General features: G+C 40.5%; 1 protein-coding gene across 1 annotated transcript in view; it reads right to left on the bottom strand.

Moving 5' to 3' along the window:
• Nucleotides 1-812: 812 nt before the first annotated feature.
• The window catches only part of LOC143296127 (regulator of G-protein signaling 7-like), a 106540-nt gene continuing 87105 nt past the window's right edge, over nt 813-20247 (bottom strand). Inside the window, exons 8-16 of the mRNA XM_076607910.1 lie at nt 19486-19560; nt 17652-17738; nt 14439-14500; nt 13777-13890; nt 12407-12538; nt 11293-11367; nt 8762-8876; nt 6606-6698; nt 813-845 (exon numbers count right to left, since the gene is read on the bottom strand). Coding sequence (XP_076464025.1) covers nt 813-845; nt 6606-6698; nt 8762-8876; nt 11293-11367; nt 12407-12538; nt 13777-13890; nt 14439-14500; nt 17652-17738; nt 19486-19560 — 786 coding nt within the window. The remainder of the gene's footprint in view (nt 846-6605; nt 6699-8761; nt 8877-11292; nt 11368-12406; nt 12539-13776; nt 13891-14438; nt 14501-17651; nt 17739-19485; nt 19561-20247) is intronic.

Below are 20247 nucleotides of genomic sequence, written 5' to 3'. Positions count from 1 at the left end.
AGCTTTCGTCTGCACAGGAACGCCAATGTAAACTGAATGGTTCTTTTATCGTTTTGTTTTGTTCTCCCTCTTGGAGAGGAGGGAGAGAAGAGGAGTCAGGTATCATCTAGGATCAGACAGACTAACCACACACAACAGAAAGGTGAGAGTGGCAGAGAAAATATTTTTACTGCTTTCAATGATTTGTGTTGATTCAGCGGGTGTGTATGTACATTTTAAACCACTCAACAAGACCTCTCCCCCTCTATCCCCCTTCTCCCCCCACCACCCATCCAAAAAAAAAAAAAAGTTTAAGAGCACCACTTTAAACCATAACCAGCCCGAGTTCAGTTCACTGCATAATGCATGTTCCCACTTCAGACAGTCAGCTGTTCACTGTCAGTCAGTGCTCCAGGCTAAATATCAATACACGGGGGTCAAAACCTGGGGGGACAACACTTCTTCCCTCACTGTCACAGACCTCCCACCACTCTCCCCCCCCCCCTCTTGTCCTCTTCATTGGTTCACATCCTATCATCACCGATGCCCATGGATCCACCTGTATCCATGTGGATGTGTCTGTTCTGCATACTGAAGCTCCACTTCAGTTTTGATCCAATTTGTTCCTTCCAGGCATGATTCATGCCCGCTCAGCCCCCCAATGCCTGGTGGGCCATGTTCTGAAGAGCATTGAACAAGTTCAGGTAGATATCTCCCTCACTGGCAAAGTCAGGATACTTAGCCCCGTGAAACATAGGGTGGAGCGTGTGGCTCTGCTGCTACGGCTCAGTGATGACCAACTGAAAACTCCTGTACTCAGCCACTTGTCCGCGCTACACCTTTCTAATCTCCAGCCTCTTGCGACTCTGCAAGTTGTAAAAAGCAAAAGGCAAGGATTAGTGCTGGGCATGAGGGGTCAAGTGCTAGCATGGTGCCATTTTCCCTACCCCCCACTGTTCAGATCACGGCATGGCAGGAACAGAGGCAACACCATGCACAAGAACCAAAACCAAGGTCATCCTCCCCATACCATCACATATCTTCACCACCACAACATTGACATATCCCAGCAAAAACATACACACAGTATCTGACAAAATGAAAATGATTTAGTGGCTACACCAATTAAAAAAACTTTTTTTTTTAAAGTATAACTGCCAATAACAGACTGTGACACTGTTCATGCCAAGCACATCAAGTGAAGAGTCATTATGCAGATGCCTAGGTAAATCAAAGTGTGACTCCAACACAAGCTGAGTGAAGTGTAAGCACTTGAAGAGTACCCGGGGCCTGCGGAAGCACATATTTTCACACTGCAGGAGCAAACTAGAACCATGGATGAAAATATAAGTCACCAGCACAGGGGGGAAGCGCTATCAAGAGAACATGGTGTGTGTACACCTCCCACTGTCAGTGCACACACCATCACACAGTATACACATGGCACAGAAGGATCACCACACACAGAACTAAAAAAAAAAAAGCAGCAAAGGCATTCCGCAAATACCATGTGCAGTCGTATCAACAAAAATATATACACACACAGAGCAGAGAGGTGCTTTCACACGGTAAGAAGCAGTGAGTGAAAATAAAGGTGTGGTGCAATGTGAGGGTGGGACGACGCGTCAAGGTGAAAGGCAAGACTGGGTCGTACCCCCCACCACAAACTCAGGAGGGGAAAGCATGCTGTCGGTCCCGTGTGAGGATGGCGGAGGAGGGTTGGTCAGTGCCCCCCTGTCCAGTCAGTTTAGCACTGTGAGGGGCTGGCATCAGGTGCCCCCCATATTTAGACTCGGCAACTTGGGGATTATCGACCTGGTCAGCTGTCAAACAAAAGGCAACAGTAATGCTCAAGCAAAAGCACAAGCCAACCCAACATGCTCAACACCACACCTGATGCAGCTATCGAAGAAACAAACATGTACATGTTGACGATGGAAATAACACACATAAAACACAACACTCATGTTTTAAAAATAAAGATATATATATATATATATATATATATATATATATATATATATATATATATATATATATATATATACGTAAAAGTACACAAGGATATACATGTACACAAACAATACACTGATCAAGACACAAACTGAGTTAATAAGTGTCACAATGAACCACACAAAATAAGTGATTTTAGCTTTGTGAAGTATGGAGTATAGGCAATGTAATGGGGGGTGCGGGACTGAAGTCTGATGTGGCTGACAAAATAAAAAAAGACAGGAAGAACTAACTGTAAACCTCTTTGTCAAAAATGTTAGGAAGCTGGACTGAACAAGCAACACCACCACCCTGTTCTCTTGACTGGAGTGGAAACCATCACTACAACTCCCCAAAAGAACACCCCAAACTGGGGCACACACACACACACACACACACACACATGCACTCGCGCACACACACACACACACATACGTACACACATCCACACACACACTTCTCCCACCAATTCCTTTCTTTTCCAAAACAAGGAAGGAGGGGGGAAAAAAAGAACATAAAAAAACACCACTGTCATTCAATGCCAGTTCCAAACATATTATCAACAAGAACACCAGAAACACAAAATCAGCAAAGAACAGCTCGCTGTCATGGTAAATAAATAAACAGTGAAGAAAGAATGAAAGGAATAACAGAAAGGCAATCTGAACAAGACATCTAAAAATAATACTGCATAATTCTATTTTCTTCTCGTCAGTCTCCCCCACTCAATCTAACACACACAAAAAGCTCTTTCGTTCATTCCCTTGCACCTCATGTTAATCTATCCTGGCACTTGTACAATATACCCCCAGATATCAGCCACTGAACAAATGCACACATACACATTCTCTCTCTCTCCCCCTATTCAAAAATACACGATCGTGTCAGCTTTTGTAATCCCCCACCCCTTACAGATATGCCTGTAATGTTGTTGCTAAGAGAATAAAATCTGGATTCTTTAATCAAGCACTGAAATCTCATGACAGAGGTACATTTTCCTCTCAATTAACCAAGAATATTTTACTCTAAATTACCCCAGTGGATCTTCTGTTTTGCTGAGAAAGACTTTTCACAAAGCCAAATCATGAAAATTGTCATTCACAGACATAGGGACTAGCTGTGAGATTAATGACTTGTTATTGTGTGAGTGTGTGCAGGGGAAGGGTGCATGTGTGTGTGTGTGTGTGCATCTGTGTGCTAAATAAACAAATACCTGCTTGTGAGTAAGCAATTTAGTAGGTCAAGAATGTTTATGCACAGATATACGTGAACCAGTGTGTGTGCATGCTTGGCAGACACACTTCCTTGCTTTACAAAAAATGTTGACTGTATTTAAATAATGCTATAGAAATATAGTATTTGTGACAAGAACAAAAATGTGTACCAAAGAAAATAAAGAAAATACAAATATATAACTGTTAAAAGTCCCCATAGCCTTTTACGGCCATTATGGAAGTGAATTCATATCCACTGTGTCCAGGGTTCAGCAAAGGAAGGCAGGGCCCTATCCTTATCTTCCCCAAGTTATAACCTTCCCAAACCAAAGTCAGGTACCCATTCATACCAGGGTGGAGTGAGGAAAATCGAAGTAAAGTGCCTTTCCCAAGGAACACAACATCATGCCGAAATGTGGCCTTGAACCCTGATAACTGGTGAATACTCATCAGAAATCCCACACCTAATTGGTTCTGCCACACACACACACACACACATACATATCTCATGTATCTATATCTATCAATATCTATCTATCTATCTATATATATATATATATATATATAGATAGATATACAGATATGTGTGTGTGTGTGTGTGTGTGTATACCGGGTGTGTGTGTGTGTGTGTGTGTGTGTATACCGTGTGTGTGTGTGTGTGTGTGTGTGTGTGTGTGTGTGAACTAGGTATGGTCTATATATATTTGTTACAGTGGGATGAAGGGGTGGTGATCCCAGCTGGGCTTTCAGTCTGTCATCACTGCATGCATGCACGTGTGGATGGATGTTGGCAAGTGAGAGTAGGATTCGGGAAAGTGGAAGGGGGAGATGGACGAGGGATGGGGGGGAGGAAGGGGGAGGGGGGGGGGGGGGGGGGAGAGGAGGCTATGCAAATGAATCCCTTGTGCCGACTTAGCTTTAGCTCAGTTTGAACAGTCAATTTTGGTGACATTAATTTTGTGAATGTTAACTTCTTGTTTATATGCACTGATGAACATGTGCAGTTTTGATTGTATGTCTTTCAAGGAAAATTACCTTCACTGCAAGGGGGGAAATATGGACTCTGTATATGTGAACATGTTTCATTAAGATTTTTTTTTAAACTAGTAAATAAAACAAATTAAGAGGTATGGTTTTCAGCAACAGCCCAAATGGAGAAGCCATAAACTCAACAGCCTGAATGACATTTTGCCTGTAACACTGAACAGCAAAAACACAACAGGTGGGAACAATACATATGCAAACATTGACATGCACACAGAACAGATCAAAATATATGCTTCAATGCATGCCTCATTTTGATGAAGCAAAACTTTTTATAACTCTTGTATCAAACATACATACATACATATATATATATATATATATATATATATATATAGCAAGCCAAATTATATAAGAGATAAAATAAAACTGAACTCTTGCATAAATCAAACAATCATTCCAAAATAAAAGTAAGAAAAAATCAAGTGTCAACTCTTGAAAAACAAGAAAAGTCAAATTAAGAAAATTTTCGAACTCCTGTTGTACCAACAGAAACTGACCCAATGAAAAATGAATGTTTCAACACTTGCATAACATTTACAACCATTCAACAAGAAAATATCACAATCATCAAAGTATACCTGTTATCTTACATGATGAAGCGCTTAAAAAAAAAAAAATCAAAAAAAAAAAAAAAATCAAACAAAAGCAAAAAACATGGAAAATGTTGAAAACTTCTGACTCAGTAACAAATGCAGTTTGTGTTGCAGATGATCAAACACACCAACACAAAACTCCACATCATGTTTTCTTCTTTTTTTTTCTTTTCTTTTTTTTTTAACTCTTTGGTAGAACAATGGTAAGTAATCTCTGCTGGGTTTTTTGATTACAAAATCTAAATTTTTTTTTTTTACACAAAAACCTTTACAACACATAAGGCCAGAAATCTGACAAGTAATTATTGCACTGGGAACCCAGATAAAAGGCACAGTATTTCAAGTGGCATATTTTGGTCTTTTAGGCAGCAAAGTTTCAAATAATTGAAATGAATAACTGGTCTGTAAGTGAGTGTTAAAATCAAAACTTTGTAAAACAAGAGCAGAAATTTTTTACCATTTGTGTTTTAATTCAAAGTTACAAATAAAATAATGAATCCTGTGTCTTGAAACTTTATCAGTTTGAGTCAAAATTATATTCCAATCATAATGTAAAGTTTGGTAGCTATTGGTTGAGTAGTTGCTATAAAATTGTGCCTGAAGTGAAGCACACCTCCGTGCTGTTCCAGCCAGGTAAAAACATGCCAGGCTGGGAGTGGGATGGCTGCTGCACAGGCAGAAGACCTTAAGGGCTGAAAGGGTCATGAGAACTGTCATTTCAGTAAGAAAAATCCATTTGGGATCAGTCTTTTCAAATTGGTGATTTACTTTTAAATTCAAATTCAAGTAGAACATTTTGCTACTGTGCATTATCACATACCAGTTTTGTTTCAACAATGTAGATAGCCAAAATCATGAGCTTTTACAAACCTGGGCCATTTTTCACACACTTTTATGGGCTTTAAAAAGTCGTGTAATTTCTTTTTTGACCTGTTCCACTCATCTCCACCTGCTTCCTTAGTGTCTTTAAAACTTGCTTGCTCAGCTTTTGATCATTTGTTTTGGAATAATGCCCAATAATCTCTATGCTGGCTGTTTTATGTACATAACTATTTCCTTTTGGCATTGACAAGAACTTTTATGCATGCCCGGTTTCTCTTATGAAACTTCTGGCAGTCTGTTGTCATCTACATTTATTTTCTTTTGTGGAAGTATCTATTGTTTTTTTGTTTTTGTTTTTTTTCTTATACAAACTTCTTTTTTACCCACTTTATTCCAGTCGGTTCTGCATCTCAGAGGAGTAACTGCTAATATGTACTGTAGGGTCATAGTTTGAAGAAATGCATTACAAGCTATATACCTAACTCAGCCAGCTTACAGAATCTCTTTGCTTTTACAAAAAATAAAAACTGATACCCACATTTTCTTACCTCAATAAAAAATGGTTACACACAAAACATAAAGTTACTGGACAACAACTACAACAAAAAGCCACACACATACACACACAGAAGCACATACATGAAAAAAAAGGGAAAAAACAACCACATCAAACATGTACAAGATAATGAAAAATATTAATGAAAGCAAACAAGAACAGATAATGTAGCCATATAGTAAGATAAATACTGCAAAGTAGAGAAATCACTCACAAAGAATTAGCTTCAATCAACCAGACATGAACACACTATTTTCAGACATTCAGAACTAGACTGAAATTCTGCTTCCCACCCTTGCAGTTATTGACAAAATAATAAACAAGTTTACAGTAAACAACAAACGTTAGACATGGTTCCAAGAATGGTTTTGATAAAAAGCCAGAGAAATAAAGAGGTCTTACTTTCTTCCGTGTACCACTGAGATAATCCTTGTACTGGTCTGAGCGCAGGTATCGGCTGTAGCTATCACTCTTCATCAGCTTGAATATATGGTCCTGGAGATCAAAGAGGATTGGTTTGCAAAAAAAAAACAATGATGATGATGATGATGATGATGTGGATTGACACTCCCACCTTCCAGCTCTTGGTTTTTACAATAAAGTGAGTGAGTGAGTGTGTGAGTGAGTGAGTGTGTGTGTGTGTGTGTGTGTGTGTGTGTGTGAGCGCGTGTGCGTATGCGCATGTGTGCTTTTGTTTGTGCATGCCTGTGTGTATACGTAGTTCTGTCTTTTGTTATTTTCTTTGGATGGTGTGTGCTTTTTCTATGGATATATTAGTCTCTCATTAGTGAGTTGTGTATCATGTATATCTATGTCCATGTATTTTTGTAACATGTTAATTGGGTGTGTGTGTGTGTGTGTGTGCGCGCGCGCACACACACATGCGTGAATGTGTGCGTGGATGCATGCATGCATGTGTGTGTGTGTGTGTGTGAGTGTGCACATATGCGAATGTGTGTGTGTGACCCTCCAAGTGATCAACTGATATTTCTTTTTTTTATTCTGATTGTGCACTTTGATGTGTTGTTGTTTTTTTTACTTGTGTCCATATTTTCTTGGTTATAACTGCTAACCCTGAATTAGCAGTCACTCTTTTACATTTCCATGTTGAATCCATGATAATTCTACATTCCAACCGCACTGGCCTCACAAACAGAAAAACCGACCTGGCAAGCACAAACATGAGAACACAATTCATGTTCAATGAATGCATTTAAAAGTTTAAGTAGGCAAGAATTGGTTACATCATAAACCTAACAAACAGGTAACACTAGTAGGCAAGAATTGGTTATATCATAAACCTGAGAAACAGGTAACACAAGCAGGCAAGAATTGGTTATATCATAAACCTACTAAACAGGTAACACTGAAACATTCTTCCTACAGGAACAGAGGCACATCCAGCTTAACCTCTTGAATACTGAACCATAGTGAAACGAGATAAGTGTTGCATGAGTTCTAGGCGCAGTTACTTCTTCTCGTGTGGTTATCAGTGGTGTAACTGATCTTGTCTGCCCCAACTGTCAGCGAACATTTCGTGCGCAGATTGGACTATTCAGCCATCTGCGCATTCACAGATAGACTCATGAGCATCCTCCCCCCCCACCCCACCACCTCCCTCCCCCCATCCCCCTGCTGGATGACAACGATGGTCATGATCGATCTCGATGGACACACCACCAACTGATCTTGCTCATCAAAAGTACTGCAATCCGAAGAGGAAGAAGTCCACATGCAGAGTGATGACTGACATCTTGACTTATGAGTTCTGTCTTATACCTGTGTGGTGAAAGCCCTCCACTGACAAGCTTACTCATCACCAGCAGCAGTCAGGGGGTTAACATGGCACGTCTATCAGACACAGGCACAAGCCTGGAGTGAACTGTTGCTTTTACTGTCAAACTTTGTGTTATACCCTCAACAGATTTCTCCAGTGCTCACTGAGTAAGTTAAAAACTTACGTGTGTGACTATAAAGTCAGTCCATCAGTAATGACAAGAACAACAACAAAGATCTCCGAAGCCAGATCACCTGATATCTCAAAAAGCCCAGGAGCTCTGAATTTTTATCCAAAAGTCTCTGGGAAAACCTTGCTGCAACCCACCAGCCTTCTGTTTGATTCACACTGTCCTAAACTAAATCTATGATGTTGTTTTCAACAGCTTCTTCCAACCATGCAAAACGTTTCACACTACATCCATTCACTCACTCTCTCTCTGACTGTGCACAGCTGGATAACTGACTCTTCAAGCCATTTAAGTTTCCTGAAATTCTGGCAAGAAGGTCAGTCAAGTCATGTGGGCCTAATGTTCTCCTTCCTCCAACCCCATAGAATTGTTGAGAGCTGGATGTATAAAAGCAGCTGTGCTTACTCCACTTCCCTCATGAAATAAACATTTGTTTTGTTTCGTTTCAAATAGGTTTTTATGCAATCCAATTTTCTGGTTTTAGCCCAAACAAAACAAAAACAAGAAAGAAAGAAAACTGAAAAGTGAAAATAGGTGTGAGAATGGCAGCACACCACACAGTTCCAGGCGCCCCCCCTGCACACGGAATACCTGTGCCTCCTCAAAGCAGAAGCGGGTTGGGTTGTTCTCCATCCTCCTCCTCACCAGCTCCATGACTTGACAGTCCACGTTCACAGGGTTGTGAGCCCCCGGAGCCAAGAACTCCCTGTCCAAACCATCACACCAACAGTGCACTGTCACTCCAAACCATCACACCAACAGTGCACTGTCACTCCAAACCATCACACCAACAGTGCACTGTCACTCCATACCATCACACCAACAGTGCACTGTCACTCCAGACCATCACACCAACAGTGCACTGCCACTCCAAACCATCACACCAACAGTGCACTGTCCTTCCAAACCATCACACCAACAGTGCACTGTCACTCCAGACCATCACACCAACAGTGCACTGTCACTCCAAACCATCACACCAACAGTGCACTGTCACTCCAAACCATCACACCAACAGTGCACTGTCACTCCAGACCATCACACCAACAGTGCACTGTCACTCCAGACCATCACACCAACAGTGCACTGTCACTCCAAACCATCACACCAACAGTGCACTGTCACTCCATAACATCACACCAACAGTGCACTGTCACTCCATAACATCACACCAACAGTGCACTGTCACTCCAAACCATCACACCAACAGTGCACTGTCACTCCAAACCATCACACCAACAGTGCACTGTCACTCCATAACATCACACCAACAGTGCACTGCCACTCCATAACATCACACCAACAGTGCACTGTCACTCCATAACATCACACCAACAGTGCACTGTCACTCCATAGCATCACACCAACAGTGCACGGTCACTCCAAACCATCACACCAACAGTGCACGGTCACTCCAAACCATCACACCAACAGTGCACTGTCACTCCAGACCATCACACCAACAGTGCACTGTCACTCCAGACCATCACACCAACAGTGCACTGTCACTCCATAACATCACACCAACAGTGCACTGTCACTCCATAGCATCACACCAACAGTGCACTGTCACTCCATAACATCACACCAACAGTGCACTGTCACTCCATAGCATCACACCAACAGTGCACTGTCACTCCAGACCATCACACCAACAGTGCACTGTCACTCCATAACATCACACCAACAGTGCACTGTCACTCCATAACATCACACCAACAGTGCACTGTCACTCCAAACCATCACACCAACAGTGCACTGTCACTCCAGACCATCACACCAACAGTGCACTGTCACTCCAAACCATCACACCAACAGTGCACTGTCACTCCATAACATCACACCAACAGTGCACTGCCACTCCATAACATCACACCAACAGTGCACTGTCACTCCAAACCATCACACCAACAGTGCACTGTCACTCCAAACCATCACACCAACAGTGCACTGTCACTCCAAACCATCACACCAACAGTGCACTGTCACTCCATAACATCACACCAACAGTGCACTGCCACTCCAAACCATCACACCAACAGTGCACTGTCACTCCAAACCATCACACCAACAGTGCACTGTCACTCCATAACATCACACCAACAGTGCACTGTCACTCCAAACCATCACACCAACAGTGCACTGTCACTCCATAACATCACACCAACAGTGCACTGTCACTCCAAACCATCACACCAACAGTGCACTGTCACTCCATACCATCACACCAACAGTGCACTGTCACTCCAAACCATCACACCAACAGTGCACTGCCACTCCAAAACACCACACCAACAGTGCACTGTACTCCAAAACATCACACCAACAGTGCACTGTCACTTTTAAGTCACACTGTTATAATACATGTGATGATGATGATGATGATGATATATGGATACCTTTCTAGCCCTTATTCTCAGTCGGAGACTAAGCTCTAAACACTTTACAAACATGGGGTCATTTGCACAACAGGCTGCCTACCTGGGTAGAGCCGACTGACAGCTGCCACTAGGCGCTCATCATTTGTTTCCTGTGTCATTCAATGAGATTTCAGGCACGCACACATACACACCCAGACAAACATGTAACATTTTACATGCATGAGCGTTTTGCTTATTTACTGGGACTGGGAGGGTTGGGGAGCTGGAGGGGGCATACTAGTACTTACAATTGTCTATACTGATCCAACTCATATTTTTGCTCACCATTAGAAATAAACATTTGTCAAACTTAAAGAAAGTTGTGTGCTGGAAACAAAGCAATTTTATCTTATGCAGCTCATATAGTTCAGCATTTCAGATCATAATATAGATTAGCCGAAATTTAGAATTTCCCAGTCTTCATCACAACTTCCCCAGGGATGGTAGCCACTTCAATAAACTGTAACAAAATCACAAAACATATCTTTAGGTGTGATATATATTAATATACATTAATAATGGTGTCACTGATTTTGCTGAATAAAAGCAATGCGGTTCCCAAAAGGAAGCAGTCCAGTTGCAGAATGGCGACTGACATCCTGACCGAAAGTTCTGTCTTCTCAATGAGGTGACAGCCCTTCATTGACACGCTTACTCATCAGGGGTTAACCACTGAGTAAGACACTGTGTAAGTGTACTCACGAGAACATTTCATGCACTTTCTTGTTGACCTCTCTCATTGGCAGTCCCTTCAGTTCTTGACAGGCTAGCCAGAATCTGTTGTCCACAAACAATGAAACCAAGCAATGATCACAGGGTAGCGAAGGTATGATCAGAGGTAATGTATGTGCGTAATAATGTATCAGATACATTCTTTTCATCCGTGTCCATTGTTTAATGTTCACAAGACATTTTGCTACCCTCTCCCCCCCTCAAAAAAAATAGTGGATGGATAGGTCACCGTGTCATTGTGATCAACCTCTGTAACTATTAGAAGTCTGCTTAGCAAGGTAAAACTAATCTGGTTCATTTCAATTCATTCATTCCCTTAAAAAAACAATTATGTTAGTCCACAAACATATAATGATTTATCCCAAAGTCCATAAACTTACACAATTTAATGAAGAAGAAAAAATGAGTACCTAAACATACAAACATTTTCTTTTCTTTCAGATACATTTATATATCATTTCAAGTCATTATAAACAAATATGACAGAGGTCAATTTTCAAATATGACAGAGGTCAATTTTCAATCATTTAAACAAAACAAAAAAACAAACAAACAAACAACTACCACTGTTAGAAATCAGCTCTGAACTATCAACTGTTAGCCTCCCTATCACACCATCACTTCTCCCTACCTCTTCCCAGTCTGCTGTTTCCACATCTCTCTATATACATGTATTTTCAAGTTTTGTCTTCCATCCCGCTGAATGACAGCTGTGCATGTGTGTGAATGACTGGTGCGAAGCGCTTTGATTTGCTTCTGCACAAGATCCAGGTCTACAGTTTCTACAGCTTTCCATTCCCAAGTATTTTCAAGTTATGTCTCCGATCCCTCTGAATCAGACCTGTGTGAATGACTGGTGTGTAAGTGCTTTGATTTTTCTCTGCACAAGATTGAGCGCCATATAAAGGCTTTTAGTGGTATCCTGATCCTGATCCTGACTTCGTGTATAGACTGACTTGAGGTTCTCCCTGCTGAACTCCTTTTCACTCATCACTATTGCATTTGTCTCTGCACAAGATTCAGCGCCATATAAAGGTTTTTAGTGTTATCCTGATCCTGATCCTGACTGCGTGTATAGACTGACTTGAGGTTCTCCCCGCTGAACTCCTTGTCCAGGAACTTGGTGAACTGGTCGCGTCCTGCAGGATCCGCCAGCAGCTCCTCTATGGAGAACGCCCACCGCTTCACTCGCCTCTGGGGGATCTCACGGGCATTCCTGCTCCCACAACAACACGGTTCTAAATTATTAACTGATTTCTGTCATACTGTAGAGCACATTGACAGTAATGAAAGTCATCTGTATGTGTGTAAAACATCCAAAAACAATGGTATGGAGGTGCTAAAACTGATGTGGTCTGCCATATACCATGATATACCGTATATCATGAAGTACAATATGCTGCAAGATGGATGGGAGAGCTTGCACTAGATGGACAGAACACATGGACAGAACACAACTCAAGTAACTCCATCCTCAGATCAGGAACCTGCATAAAGATTTAGGTGACAGAAGGAAAGGTCTGACAGAGGACAGCATGAAAAGTGACAAGAGAAAGACAGCTGGTGTTTTCTTTTTCATGGGCAGCAAGGTCAACGAGAACAGGTGTCTGAAAGGTCTAAACAGGCTTCACGGCTCATTTTTGTACGTAAGAAAAGTATGCCAGCACTGAAGTCCTCATCGTAAAGATGATGAAGAATGGGATCACCAAAATGGTGTACTGATTGGAGTTTGTTTCAAGTCTGCAATGAAACTGGCAACAAAAAACACAATAGTGTGCAGGATTTTTCAGGCTCACAATATAAATTAAGATACTTTGAGAGAGATAAAAGTGATATGACTTTTGACAGTAGTTAAACATAAGATACAGTCTGCAGTTGGTCAGGAAGGGCTCACCAGCCTCTGCGTACACTGTACATAGGGAAGGTGTGGAATGACCACGGAAAGAGAGAGTCAACAGTCCTTCATTGGTCTCAGGTTTTAAGAAAGGAAGATCTTGCAGAACCATGTACACCACAACCAGAAGCCTATATGTTCTGTAAATGTGGAGAAGAATCTTGCCATTGCTCCCCACCCTGTGTTCTGCCAGCTACAAATGTCAAGACCTGTTAGGCAAGAAGTTTTCAAGTTGAAGAATGCCACCAAAAATTGCTACAGCTGAATGGTGTTACTGCCAAGGTAAATGTGATTATATGTCCATGTAACACAACAATTAAGTGACAATACACAAGTTTTTCAGCATGTCATATTTTGAGTCAATCCAACAAACAAATGGAAATCAATATTTTGTCTAGCGTAGATAAGATCAGAACAACCTGTTATCAGATTCAGAAGGAAACAGTAAATCTTTTAGTTTTGCATTCACACTTTTGTTCAAAATATACAAATGTATACACAACACCTGAATGCTTCCTGGTGGAAGGAACAAAGAGCTCCCAACCCACTGCAGTACTTACAGAGTACGTTCTTGGTCCCAGGTCTCTGTGCTGTCAGCTATCCAAGGGTTGGAAGGGTCTGGACTTGTGATAAAGGCATCATATTCTGCATATTGCTGAAAGTAGGCTATAAAACTGCAACACACACAACACCCTGTGTGAGTTAATAACAATATCAACCACAACAGCAACAATAATAATACAGTGTTGCAAACAAGATCTGAAACTGTAAAGCAAACATGTAGTTTTGTGATTTGATAACCCAGTCAATACAAAGCATAATAAAAGAAATCACATGATTAACCTTTTCTCATCCACATCAGACCTGTTTTTAGCCATCTTAACTCATTCAATGGAGAATATGTTACTGTAATCAGCATGAACAAAGAAGGATGCACAGTTCACTTTTAACTGAAGATATTAAATCATATACGTCATGTGAAATAATGAAAGAAACATAAAAGAACACAAATGAATGACTGTTCCGCGACATACAGAAGCATCAATACTATCTTGGTGCTGCAACCACATTCTATTAAGCAGTTTCCCAACCATCTTTCACACTCTACAGTTGCTACGTCCATGCATGCATATGTGTGCTTAAATAAACCTTGAAAAGAAGATGCTTTACAATGTATAATTCATTTTAACAAAGAAACCGATTTAAAACCAATGAATAATACCTTTCTGTGACTTTGGAGATCTTGACTCGTCTCTTTTCAATCTTTTTCCGTAATACAGAAATCTGAAACAAAAGACAGACACAAGTTTTATGCTGGCAGAATGAGCAACATTCCTCTTAAAAGTGAACAACCAGATCAGAGGTTATATCTTTGCAAACTCTGCCAGCAGTGTCCTTCAGGGTGTGTTGCCTGTCCAAAGCCAAGGAGGAGAGTTGGGCATGGTAATAGGCCCCAAAATATCCAGCTATGGACATGACAAGTAGTGAATCCATGTCCAATGTGTCTTGGGCTCTGCACAGGCAGGTGGGTCCCAGTCCTTTCCTTTCTTGGAGTGGGTTGCATGAGCAAACTTAACAGCGGTAAGTTTGCTTATCATTGAGAATCTTCCCAACTCCACTGTAAACTCAATGCACTTAGGAACATTCTTAACTCAAAGCAAACTTAGTGCTGCAAAGATCGCCTCATGCAACCCGGCTCTGGTTTTTAACCCCCCACCCCATCAGAAGTGAGGTACCCATTCACACTTTGGTGGAGTGAGGAACATGGGAGTGAAGTGCCTTATCCAAGGATACAACACCACAATGAAATGGGGCCTATAACTCTGGTCACTGGTGAACACTAGATCAGAAGTTCAATGCCTAACTCATTCTGCAACAGTGCCTTCGCATCTGCTATCAATGTGAAAAAACGATTTTAAAATTCATATATAAATAAAACTGAATTATAAAGAGAGAGATGTTATCAGCAAAATGTACCCTAGCGACAAGGCTCTTGTCAGCTAACGTATCTCTACAATCACACATGCCACCAAAAAAACAAAACAACAACAAGAAAACACACACACACACAAAAAAAACCCCACAAACACACAGGCACTCAACAATAGCTACAACAAAAGTGACGGACAGCAGCTTGTGTCCACACCAACAGCCGTCACAGCTGCCGCGATATTATTTCAACCTGCGAAGCAGAGGAGAGAGCCAGGGCTATTATTTAGGTCCTCGAGTGAACAATTTTTTTTTGTTTTTTTTTGTTTTGTTTTGGTTATTGTTGTTGACATAAACTTCAATCTGCAACAGATGCTTCTGAACATATTAGTCACCAGGTCACTGTGCAATAACATACCTCTCTTTCAAAAATTGTAAAATTGCCTGACAGTGTCACGGACAAAATCTAATTTCTGACACAATAATAAATAACTGTGACACTTCTGTTAGACAGAGAAAATAACATCATGGTGATGAAAAATAAATAATGTGGTGATCAAATCAATCATTGTAAAAAAAAAAAATAATAATATAAAAAAAGGCACACGTTCAAATACTTCACATACAGTGGCGCACTGAAAAGTGCTTGTAGTACTTCTTCTAAAGTGCTACAGCCAGCAAATATTTCATTTCAAGCCTGATGCTGAAAATCAGAAGAATTCTTCATTCTCACTTGTTGATTTTTCTCTTCAGCAGCACACAGGTCAATGGGCACTATTTTTCCCTTTAATGTTGACAGAAAACATGGTTTCCACAGGAAAGCAACTGACGAAAAATTCTCTTCTTTTTCTCTTTAATTTTTCTCTAAGATCTGTCTTATGAAAAATTAAGAAACCAACCCTGATGACAAAGGAAGTGTTTTCAATGAAAGTAAGAGGGACTTCCCATGCTAACACACTGCATGGCAAAGGAATGACCACGTTCTTGCAAATGAAATCCTACCCTTCCAAATAAAGTATGAGAAAGCATGGGGGTGTTCCCCCATTCCCCCATTTTCACACTCATTGCAAGAATGTGTGGGAATTTCGTGGGTGGGCTAACAGGGTTTCTGATCTTTTTTTTTTTTTTTTTTTTTTTTTTTTTTTTTTTTTTTTTTTGGACATACTTTCTTAACCTACCTGCTCTGCCTTCATTTATTTGTACATGTATCATACTTTTGCACATGTTGAACAATTAAATTCTGAATCTGTGTAAGTGGTGTTGGATCAGTCTGCATGTTTTGACACCTTCTTGAAACTGAATCCTGTATAGACAACACCCCAGTCGAGCATTTTGAGGCTTGAACTAGTTGAAGAACCAGGCTGAAAATACATCACACTCGCTGAACTATTTGTATTTGTATTTCTTTTTATCACAACAGATTTCTCTGTGTGAAATTCGGGCTGCTCTCCCCAGGGAGAGCGAGTCGCTACACTACAGCGCCACCCTTTTTTTTTTTTTTCCTGTGTGCAGTTTTATTTGTTTTTCCTATCGCAGAGGATTTTTCTACAGAATTTTGCCAGGAACAACCCTTTTGTTGCCGTGGGTTCTTTTACGTGCGCTAAGTGCATGCTGCATACGGGATCTCAGTTTATTGTCTCATCCGAATGACTAGCGTCCAAACCACCACTCAAGGTCTAGTGGAGGGGGAGAAAATATCGGCGGCTGAGCCGTGATTCAAACCAGCGCGCTCAGATTCTCTCGCTTCCTAGACAGACGCGTTACCTCTAGGCCATCACTCCATGTGAGTACTTTAGTACTTATTTCCTTATTACACATTCTCATTTCCTCTGTAGTTTCTTTTAAAGTTATGTTTCTGCCCATGTATTGAAGACAGCTGAGACCATTCTGTGAAAGAAAAAAAGTTGTGAGACTATGCCACAGGCTGAACAAAATAGTATGAAGCTGAGGGAGTTTGTCTTGATGTTTGCATTTTTACAATTTTAAAAGAATGTTCATATTTGCCAGTTTAAACATAAGAATCATTTTATGAGGTGGAAAGAAAACCCAACAACAGCATGTAACTGCAAATAAATGTATTATGAACAACAACAACAACCAAAATAATAATAATAATAATAATAAACCTAACAAAACCCTTAGTGAATAAACATTGCGTCATACCAAGTATCACTTTAGTCTGAAAATTACAAGTCGAAATAGAACCCCCCCCCCCCCCCCCCAAAAAAAACAACAACAAAAAACAAAACAACCAAACAAACAAATCATTCCTGAGTTAAAACACGCATTCTGAATATGAAAATTCTCTCAACTTCCACACAGAGCCTTTCTTCAAATTCAGTTTCTACCAATATTAGAACAAGATGGGTTGCTCCACAAATCCTTTAATTTTAAATGGGATCAAAATGATTCGACATAAAGTTGAACTCATAAAGCACAGAAAGTCACCTTTTTCTTTTTCTTTTTTTTTTTTTTGTATATCTTCAAGGAGAAAATGCTGACTCACATCATGTTTTATAGAGTCTGTTGGATTGTGCAGATCTGCCTCTGATACGCTGGGACTGATCCGCCCTCCTGGCACTGCATAGTTGGGCTGCACACACATGGACACACACACACAAACATTTTTTGTAAGTGGAAAAAAACACTGTTTTGTCTTTTTGTGGGTCACCTTCATTCACTCATGTGAAAAGAACCTGTAATTTTGCTTCCATTGATTAACAACTAAAACATTTGCACTCCCCTGCATGCAGATGAAAACATAGGGTGTCCACGCACATGCATACATACATGTATACGCATGGAAGTGTACACACAGACACACACACACGTCATGTTTTTGTTTTTTCTATGAAGCTGTGAGTGCCCGGTGACAACTGATATTACAGGAAGTTCAAGTCAGATTCCCTGAATTCCTCATACAGGGATGTCAATATCCAACTGCATGCATGAAAAGACTGTCCCAAGCTATCAACCCCGTCTCAGACAGCTCAAACAAAGGGGTGGAAATGGAAGGGCTACGTGAAGGGATACAGTCTGGTCTGGGTGAAAATCAAAGAAGTATAAAGAGGGTGTAAAACAAAATTCAAACGACTCCAAAAGCTGCTCAGCTTCTCTCTCTAAGTCCCCCATGTAGGTACAGTGTTTGATTGAAACCAGAATAAGCCGTGGCTGTTTAAAACGTTTGTCAATGCAGGACTGAGCGACCACTGATTAAAAAAAAAAAGAAATACAGTGACAAAAAGACAGACAGTCAGCAAACAGACCAAAAAAAAAAGGTACAGAGGAGAGCACATGACACACAAGGTCTCAACCAACACCATCAACCAACTTGTAGTAAAGCCACTACCACTGGAGAATGAATGTAAAGAAAAATAAAATGGACTGAAACTCAGAAACAAAATTGGACACAGAAAAGAGGCAAGGACAGACAAAAATGAAAAAACAAAAACAAAAACAAAAAAAAAACCCCGAAGAAAAAAAAAAGAAAATCAACCACTGAAGATGAGTTTTTCTGTGTCCTGTGGCATCACGCACGGAAGGCAAGAGCTCTGCCAAGCCGTGGTCTGTTCCACAGCGTTTTTTTCTATAGCACCAAGGGGCAGGAGCTGGGCTCTGTCAGCACTTCACTGACTCTGCTCTCAGGCCATTTTGCCCACCACCCCCGTGCAGACAGTTTGTCAGAGTACAGACATTTGACATGGTTGCTTATGGTCCTGGGACTGCACACACCCTTCAAGACTGCCAATCAAAATAAAATTTCAAAAAACAAAAAGCATCAGCCACCTTAAACACAAAAAATAGTCACATCTGGGGTAATGGGCGGTGGGAAAACACACTCACAAAACAAAACAGTTCATGACATCTTATCTGAAAAAAAAGTGCTGTTTTTTTTGTTTTTTTCCCTTAAATCCATTCTTCTTCTTCTTTTTCATTTAACTGTCTATATTGGTTGTCATTGCAGAACCACTTTCAGTAACTTGCTGTTTGCTTTTGTCCATGAGACTGGATGCAAAATTTTGCGATGGTGTGAAAGCTACGAACAACGTCTGAAATTTCATTGCTAAACAAAAGTGTTTTTAGAAAACAAGATCTTGTTAAACAATATTTTTTGATGAGGAGCTTGTGTGGAGTGAATTAATCTGTGGTAAAATCATGTTTTAATTTTCAGAGGGCGTGTCCCCTAAAACTGGACACCAAAATCAGATTCTGGACCAACTATCAAGCCCCTGAAGGTGAATAAGACAAGGCTGTGCGGAGGACGTCAGCCCATCGGCTTGATATCATCCCCAGATTACTAAACAAAATCAGCACATAAAAAGAGACATGTTTGCACTCACCCTGCTCATCTTTGAGTGCCTGTTCATGCGACAGGCTTTCTTGATGTCCACCTCTGTCGTGTTCACACACCCAGGCTGCAAGCACAAAAACAAACATTGAAAAAAACAATAAATGAAACTAAATCTAAATGGAAAAAATAATCCCAATAATAAAAAAGAAAATAATGATTTGTCATGAAACCTAACTGTTTAACACACACACACATATCCCCATCTAAGCATGCACACACACACACCACACAGAGAGCAAACAAACCAACAAAAAAGCGTAAAAATAGTATTATGTCAATGAATCATACTGATAAAATTTCACTCTAGTATGTGGGCCAAGGAAACTTTTTCTCTTAATTTTCAAATGTGTGAAAACACTGAACACAGTAGAAACACTCACTCACTCAGTCTGGTTTCATGGCTAGATGTATACAATGCTCTGATCTCTTATAATGCAGTACTACGTCATTACTATTCGCACTACTGACAAACAATGCAGTTTCCTACATTTCCATTTCCCTTAATGTTCTTCAAAGACATTCTGATAGTCATGGTTCAACCGTCAGTTTGTTAATGTTACATAAGTTTTGTTGAAAAAGAAAAAAAAAAGGAAATCCATCCTTCGATCAGGACAGCTGCTTTCCCCCGTTTCACATAGCTTAACTGTGGTAACAACTGACCACTGGAAGACATGAACACAAACACAAGAAGTGAAACAATTATGATGGATTTCTTGATCGTGAGTGACATCGATGCAGGACACTACAAAAA

This window comes from Babylonia areolata, chromosome 21 (assembly GCF_041734735.1).
Source record: "Babylonia areolata isolate BAREFJ2019XMU chromosome 21, ASM4173473v1, whole genome shotgun sequence".
Classification (NCBI taxonomy): domain Eukaryota; kingdom Metazoa; phylum Mollusca; class Gastropoda; order Neogastropoda; family Buccinidae; genus Babylonia; species Babylonia areolata.
Note: the sequence above shows the minus strand (reverse complement) of the source record. Positions and strands in the feature narration are given on the sequence as shown.